At 39.4% G+C, this 8,956-nt stretch overlaps 1 protein-coding gene across 1 annotated transcript in view; it reads right to left on the bottom strand.

The window, feature by feature from the left end:
- Positions 1–3,439: 3,439 nt before the first annotated feature.
- The window catches only part of LOC134790172 (transcription factor Ken), a 33,713-nt gene continuing 28,196 nt past the window's right edge, over positions 3,440–8,956 (bottom strand). The window contains exons 4-5 of the mRNA XM_063760986.1: positions 7,651–8,100; positions 3,440–6,964 (exon numbers count right to left, since the gene is read on the bottom strand). Coding sequence (XP_063617056.1) covers positions 6,032–6,964; positions 7,651–8,100 — 1,383 coding nt within the window. The 3' untranslated portion in view covers positions 3,440–6,031. The remainder of the gene's footprint in view (positions 6,965–7,650; positions 8,101–8,956) is intronic.

The following is an 8,956-nucleotide window of genomic DNA, read 5'->3' as shown; positions in this document are numbered from 1 at the left end:
TTCATTTTAAAAGGACATGCAATTTTGGAATGCTGATGTAATTTGGCATGAACCTTTATGGAACTTAATGTCTATGTCTGGTAACTAGGTACTAGTTTTCGTTGCTAAAAAATGTAAAACTGTGTGTGTTAAAATACCTAGTACATACTAAGGTAGGTACATATATAATGTCCTAAGTATGTGTGTATGTAATGTTGTGTACATTTTACAAATACCTAACTAAATAATTTAATTGCGTTGCCTGCCTATGACGATGTCTGTCTTTTACAAAGACCTAAAGGCTCCGTCACACAGGCGCGTTTTGCGGGCGGCGCGTGAGCGGGGCGCTGCGCTCATGCCCCGCCCGGAAAACGCGCCTGTGGGACGGAACCTTAAATAATGTTTAATTGCGTTGCGTCCCATTTCAGGTTCTGCTAGGCATTCAATGAGACTGTGAGACCTAAGTCTCAAGAAACCTGTCTTTATAATACAGCATGTAACAAAAATAGTGGGTATCCGTTTAAGGGCATAAGGGCAAAAAAAGTCTGCAGCGGATTTGATAGCCCACGCAGTGCAAGTGTCATTTATACGTCATAATTTCATAGAAGTTTGACGTTTAAAATAACACTTGTACTGCGTGGGCTATCAAATCCGCTGCAGACTATGCGCTTGGTCGGACTCTATCGTGTTTTGATTAGGAAAAGTATAATTATACGCGATTAAGTCCCGTACCCCCCCCGTAGCCGTACCGTCCCGTAGGTAATCTTGAAAGTTTAAATCTGTGTTTAGGAAAAAAGGAAAAACTTTTTTGACTCGCAAAATTTTTGGCCTTTGATGGGGGTTAGCCTATTTAGACGACCTTTTTCTCGTAATCAATCCTCCTACTTTATCCTAATCAGAACACGATACCGCAGGTATATGCCCCGTAAAGGGATCCCCGCTATTTTTGTTACATCCTGTATATTCTATTAACGGAACTAAAAAGTTTGAAAAATACTATAGGTGTCCATACAATGTTGCGGTCTTCATCATTTTTATAGAGTTCGCGAGATACGTACGTACGTACGCCATCTATACTTTACATACGGCAACTTTTTTTTTGACGGAGTGGGAATGCGTTTATGCACGGTGTGTGGGACTCGCCGCTCCTTTCCCCTCTCCTGGCAAAAGAGGGGGAGAATTTGGCCCTACCCACTAAACCCACTCCGGCGTTTCACCCTCTCTGCCGTTCGTGAGGGCGCACTGGGATCGACTGGGATGACATTCCACCACGGCGCCCTCCGTACATACGGCAACTTGCAGATTGGTACAAAAATTGTTAAATATTGGGGGTTACCTTTCATTAATTTGCTACTTTCTTTGTATAGGGACCGTGCGCGTTGGAGGGTCTGCCATCTTGTGGCCTGAATCGGAAACATATGTGCACATGTACATTGCCAAAGCAAGTGCTACCATCTACCGTTCTCGGCGGTACGTTTCCTTGTGCATAGTAGGTTCTGCCATCTTGTCTACATCGGAAGCATAAACGACACATTTACGCCTCGCTCCAAAAATCTGACAGCTCCTATGCTGTCCCCTATAGTTCATGCACGCTCCATATATACTTACCTCAGGAAGCTTGTCCGGGATTGAGCTGAGACCTAGACAATTTTATCTAGATACGGCGCCCGCGTCAAGGCCCCAACAGAAATGCAGCTGCAGTACCTATAGTTGTCATCTGAACGTCAACTTAAGAAAAACTAATATCACGTTAGTGTCAACCAGCTACAAGATCTTTTGTACGTATAATAGGTATACTTGGCCTGGGCCTGATCAAATATGATTCGGCGTAAGTAGTTATCAACGTATTTGTGCGGCACTCAGTGGCGGATTTGCAGTCTTATTGTCGCCCTAGGCCCCAGGCCCTGTAGCCGCAAGCCGCCCCTTTCTCAGCCCCTGACTACATTTAAGTAGGCAACGAAAAGGTATACCTAGAGGGAAATGCTTAGGACACAATTTTAACTGCCTAGCCCTTGAGCCGGTGAGGGGGGGTTTATAGGTCGCGTTTTTCGGTTTTTCGCTTATTATATCTCGGAAACTATACTAAACTATATATAGATGTTAACAGTTTATTCCTGATCATATTTAAATACTAAAATGTCCTATAAACTTCTCTGGAGGCCAAAAGAAAGAACCGTAATTAATCTAATTTATATAATTTTTTTTTTCGATATTTTGAATGTTTTGTTTACACGGAGACATCCGATCCTTAGGGCGGCGAGGCGATTATCGCTCCTTCTCGTGCGATATCGTACGTATAGTTTACAATTTACATGATACTATATATTTTTTCTCGTGATATATACTATATACTATAATCGTGAGGTCGAGGCGAGAAACTCACACCATCTAAATGGGTCTTAACTCTGAAACTAGACGAATTCCAGAAAAGTTTATAGGACATTCTAGTCTTTAAATATGATCAGGAATACAGTGTTAAAATCTTTTAGGTTCCTCGTGAGCACCGTAAATATATATTATCGAAGGAAATTTAATGCAAAATTACAGACTTTCAAGAGCGGATACTTATCTCGAAAACTTTACAAGATATCGGAAAACTTAAAGCAAATTTTATCAGCTTTCATTGTGTATAATGATCATGTCGCTAGGACACATAGTTACCGAGATATAAGTGAAAAATCGAAAAATGTACCTTCAAACTCCCCGGCTCAAGGGCTACGGCCGGGAACTTTTCATAATTAATATGTTCACCTCCTAACACCCAAACAAAGTTACGAAGTCAAAAATTGTGTTTCAAGCATTTCCCTCTACACCTTTTTTTGAGAAGTAATTAATAATAATTATCATCAACGAATTTTTTGTAACAATTTGCCGCCCCTAATATCTTGCCGCCCTAGGCCCGGGCCTACTGTGCCTTAGGGCAAATCCGCCGGATTGCTTAGTCTTTACTGCGAGTTCATACATTTGCCAATAAAGACAAGTAGCTAAATGAACTCTCAAAAACCGCTAATCAATGAGTGAACAGGCCAATGTAAAGGCCAACCATGCATAGGTACCCGTATTGACCATAGGTAAGGGTTAGGATGAGGATGGGGACTATAGCCCAAGCCCTCTCGCGCATGAGAGGAGGCCTGTGCCCAGCAGTGGGACGTATATAGGCTGAAATGATGATGATGATGATGAAGGGTTAGGATAACGGAAGACAAAGAGCGAAGACCCCCATGCGCTGGACTGACCAAATCCAAGGCCACGCTTTAATGTTGACGTATACCACCTATTCGAAAGGTGATAAAGGCATTAAGCATTGATGTCTTTATTGATGGGTATTTGCTACCACTGAAGTTATCGGAACATTCATTAACATACTTACTTCTTTCAATAAACCTAAATTTGTATTCGGTCCACGAGACAAACTCGTCGATCATTGCAAAGGAGGATTTCGAAATAACCGACACCCACGTGTGTAACTAAAATATTCTCGTTATTTAATTTACTACGGTAAGAACACATTTTTACAGATTGTTAATGTTCTAAACAGTAGGGTATCTACAAAAATTGTACACTATGTGAAAACTTACAAGATAACTTTTAATTTACAATTAACAGAGAAAATCAATTTCAACAAAGTTTAAGTTAAGCTTTTTTTCATTATTAAACTTAAAACTAATTAGTATGTACATTATCTACTTATAAGTATTTACAACGTCATGTATTTTAGAAGGTATTATTTCGAATGAATGTTCATCTAGAACGGTTCAGAGTTTGAATTGTTATTACTAAATTTAAGGCAACTTCGACGAGCGTCGACATATCACAACGAATACGTATCCACTGAAGACTTTTTGAATAATTTGTTCACAGACCGCACACTATAGGCGCAATGGATTGTCACTTTTGTCATGCTTTCGAATTATCCTAATCGTATTTTACACTAATCCAAATGGAAAACGCATTGGAAGACGGCGTTCCCTGTCTTCACTTACAACAAGAACAGGATATTATCACAAGAATAATCTAACGATACCACAACATCACAATGCTTAATATTAAAATTGTTCCCCAATTATTTTAAGAAAATTATTCGACGTAGAACAAAATAGAAGAAAAACAAAATAAATCAGGTATAACAAAAGGTAACGTTCGAAAGGATATTAAAGCGATTTTTAACATTATAATTACGTTATGAACAACACGTTGGTAACTTTAGTTTTCATCGAAGTACAATTACTTTAATAATAATAAGTATTCATGCAATTTATGCGTCGTGCATTGGTTAACAGGGCACCATTTAGAAAATGTTTAACAGTAGGAAAAGTCACGGCCAAGATCCCATAAGACTGAGATAACTGGCAACATCGTGACGTTCCACGACCGTTTATAATAAATACATCAAAATTATTCTCAATTAGACGTAACTACGTATCTTTATTACGTAGGAATAGTAAACGTACAAAAATGAGTATTTTAGAATACAGAATGTATAATTTCACAACGAAAAACCAGCGTTGATTTTAGTGACTCTTAAACATATTTAATGAAGGGCGAAAAACTTGTGAAGTTAAACACTATTGTCATTTCAGATTATGTAAAAAAAGAACCTAAAATAGTGGTCAGACTTCTAAAAAGCGGTAGAAAAGGTAAACAAAGAACTATAAAGGGAAACATATCCCAGTATTTCACTATAACAATGTAGTTTTAATATCAACTGGCCACGAATGTGTTCGATAAGAAGCGCATAATTAACGCAATAAGGATAAAATACCTATTGTTACATTAAATTATTCATTTGGAAATATTGCCTGATAAGCTTCAATTACGCTAAGACGTAAAATAATAAAAAATAGAAAGATATTCAAGCTTAGTATAAAAGGCCGTAGTGGAAATACGGAAATGTTCGTAGGAATAAAGTTAGTAACAATACTTCTTGAGATTATTCAATTGGTACCTATACCTTAAGTATAAAAATCAAAATAATTTCAGGTCCCTTTAATTTCTCTTAATTGGGTATATTACGGGCAAAATCCGGATGATTAAAGAGTGTATATGTTAGGAAAAGTATTGTGCGTTATTAAATTTCTTTGGAATTTGGCGCAAATATTTAAAACACATTTAAAAAGGCTTTTGCCCGTAACATAATCGCCAAAAGATCTAATGCTTCACAAATCTTTGGTGCTCATCCACATAGCAAATATTCGGCACAAACTAATGGAAGGATACGGCTTTATACAAAAATAGAATTAATACGAACACATTTTTCTTCTACTTTAGAAATTATACATATACGGTAATATCTAATGTTGAGATTGTAAGATGTCGTTAAAAAGCTGCGAAATGCCAAGTCAGATGCATTTATTGGAACTTGTGGTGGAATTTAAATGGCATTACAGAAGCGATACCTATTCAATAGGCCTTTAGGATTCGAAAGAGTTTTAATATCTAACCTACCTACAATTTGTTGACAGGTACAAAATATTCCAATAAAAGTGAGTAACTTTGACTCTGATTGACTAATTCTTAGTTCCAATTCTGACTAGAATCATTGACCGGCGGAGCGGCAGACGACGTCATCGAGTCAATGATAAACACTTTTCAACGTCACCACGGTCTCGTCGTTTACAGATTTAAATTAGGAGGTAGTTCACGTTACTTTAGGCCTTTCACACTTCGCAACTTTCCGTTGACATACGTGTCTATTTTCTATTCTTAAGAAATTAATGTGTCGGTGGCTTTTAAATAACTTTACGCTAATGAAATACATCTTTCAAATAAATACTATCTCGGAAGGTATTGGTCCCGGTTTATAATTTTTAAACAAATTATAACAATTTGGACCCATGCGGCAAACATGTGATTATTATACATTTACATCAGAATCACACCCGCAGCGACCTTCTCCTGCGAATGTTTCACGAGTATCGCTCTGCGACATCACATGTCTTACTTACACCTATAATTATAACCTTCTTAAACACATATCACAATTGAACTCTCGGATCGAGAGAAAGTTTTAAAGTCCATGGACACGCGTGGGCACGCGTCAGGCGGGCGTGCGTCATTCGTGCAGGTTCTTGCTGAGGAGCAAGCTATTGTGCGGGCCCGACAAGTGTCTAATGAGTTCCGGTAACGCCTCGAACGTTAGCTGGCAGAAGCAGCAGTTGAAGCGGCCGGGTGTGTTGGTCCGGCCGTCGTTGTCGCTCGACGATATCACGTTGCGATGGACCGAACACAAATGCTTCAGCAGGTGCGCTTTCTGCTTGAACATGGCCACGCAGAGCCGACAGGCGAAAGGTTTCTCGCCCGTGTGGACTCGGAGGTGAGTCTTGAGATTCCACGACATGCCGAATTGTTTGCCGCAATACTCGCAGCGGTACTCCCGAACTGGCGCTTGTTTGCTGGAGCCTTGTTCGTGCTCCGCCGATGGAGGTTCGTCGCCACCCATCTGAGGCTGACAGAGCCAGGGTCCCCACGAACCTGCGCTGGGAGGTCGGTATTTTAGGCCGTCATCATGCGCTCCCGCGGGAGGCGTTACGCTCCTTTCGGGGAGGTAGGGCGGTGCGGACGCACTGAGCGGGTGCAGCGCCCCGAGGCGAGCTCCGGCAGCTACTGCAGCCACGCTGCCCGCTCCTTGCGTATACCGCAGATGTGCCATCTCTTCTAAGTAACTTGGTGGAAATGAAACGAACGGAGGATTCTGAGAAGGAGAGTTGTGGAAGCCGGGTCGTCGTTTCCGATGAGGTGTTACAACATAATTTTCCGGTGAAGTTTGCACGAGTGACATCAGATCTGCGTCAGGAGGTTTAAGATGCGCGTAATCTTCTAGTTTTACAGTCCGTAAATCGAGTTCTGGAGGTTCTATATAGTGTGACTTCCGCTTCGCCCTCTCGATTCCTCGGCCTAATCGATCACTAAGTAACTGTCTTCTGTACATGGTTTCAGGCGGTGGATCTTCTTGACTGGATGAAGTAGATCTTCTTCTGTTAACGTTCTGAAAAGACAAAACAAGAAAAAAATAGTAAATAAGACATATATTTAGATGCCAACATAATCATAACACTTATCTTTACTTTGGTACATACCACGGATTAAATAATTATTCGAATAAGTTAAAAACTTTAACATGGCTACGGTTTTTGGTTTTGCACATGAAATCTTCTCATTTTTGGAAGTCGGTTAAAATTAGAGATGGGCCGAATATGGACTTTGCCGAATACTAATATTCGGTTGAGCTAAAACTGCCTAAAACGCTTAAGGCAAGTTCATTCCGTTCGCGGTGTGTACGTGTTTAACGTGTTTTTGACCCTTCTCCTCCCGACCAACCGGAAATATTTATGAATAGAAACGGAAACGTCTCATACCTGATCGCAAAGTGCATCCGCGCTAACTAGCGGACACCTTTAAAAAAAAATTGTTTATTCGGTAAATATTCGGCAGTTCGTACCGAACTATTCGGCCGAATACGAACATTGAAAAATATGCCGAATACCGAATAATTACCGAATATTCTGCCCATCCCTAGTTAAAATACAGGCGATTAGAACTCACGATTGTTTATTTGGTTTGATAAAGATCAATTGCAATATAGTTCGATTTTAGATTTCTGTGACTTTAAAAATACCTAATAAATATTTTTTTGGTGTTTGAATTTACTGTTGTTAATCAATGTTAAATTACCTTCGCTGCAACTGTTTCCACGTCCACATCCTGCGAGTCCTCATGCTCACTGCCCGCGTTCTCCGAGGTCCTGGCCACCGACAGGTTGACCGGGTTGGACGAGCTTCTCCGCCGCCCCGCCAGCCGCCCGCACTCCTTATCCTCCTGCTCCTCATCATCCCTCTCATCGTTACTACTCGAGTTCTCTTTCTTTATACTTAATTCTTCTTTGTCTTTGCTGAAGCCCGCGCTTGGTGTGACTCTGTCGCTTTCTGAATGGGACGAGCCTGAGGGTGCGTCGTGTTTACTGCTTTCATTGCTGTTGATGTCCGTTTTGAGGGTTTTCGCTTTTTGTCTGTCGCAAGATCTGTTCCGTTCTTCCGCTTGCTGGCGTTCCTTTGTTGATTTCCAAACGTCTGACTTGATTTCTAGGAGCTCGAACAGTTCTTGCATGTCATCGATTTCTCCGGACTGGAAAAATTAAAGGTTGTTTTTAGTCTTAAAACTCTTTAAAAAATATTTGATCGTGTTCATATAATTATGTGGGTGTGGCCAAAGATCATATTGCGACCTTTTGGTAAAATAGGTACCGTTTGATTTTGTCTGAGAAAAGTTTCTGTTTAACATAATACAGTGAAACCTGGTTAAGTGGGACCTGGATAAATGAGAAACCTCTATAGCTGGGACTCATGGTGCGGTCCCGACACTTTAGCACTGAATTACCTCTGTTAGTGAGATAAAACGAACCTCTATAACTGAGATTAGTTGTTGTGATTTTATAGTCAGATTTACCTCTATAATTGAGACAGAGAGTGTATTTTACCTCTTTTACTGAGACTATATTTATAAGATTACATTTTTCTAATTGTTTTTTTAGAATTTTATAGGAATTGACCTCTGTATCTGAGATAAAGTCAGTCTATGACCTCTTTAACTTGGACTTTATTGATCAATTTCCGTATTCTTACTAACTCTTGTCTATCCACAAATTCCGCATTTGCTTAATTGTGTCTAAACGACTTCAAGTTTCATTTAATTACTTTATGTAGTTAAAACTATCGAAACGAAAGCTGAAATCTTGATAAGTAACACGAATAAACACATTTTCATTTAATAATTTTCTAAGAGGCAATATACGAAGCCCGTATCAAATTTAATTGAAAAAATCTATCATTTGAAAATACATAGAATCATTCAAAATAAATTTAAAGAAATAATTAACAGACTTAAAAAATATTTAGGGACACGGATTATTTTACGTTATTTATTTTTAAAGATAATTACAAAATACCTTATTAAGCACCTCTATAATTGAAATATCCTCTAT

Source organism: Cydia splendana, chromosome 4, assembly GCF_910591565.1.
Source record: "Cydia splendana chromosome 4, ilCydSple1.2, whole genome shotgun sequence".
Classification (NCBI taxonomy): domain Eukaryota; kingdom Metazoa; phylum Arthropoda; class Insecta; order Lepidoptera; family Tortricidae; genus Cydia; species Cydia splendana.
The sequence above is the reverse complement of the archived record's forward strand: the minus strand, read 5'-3'. Positions and strand labels throughout refer to the sequence as shown.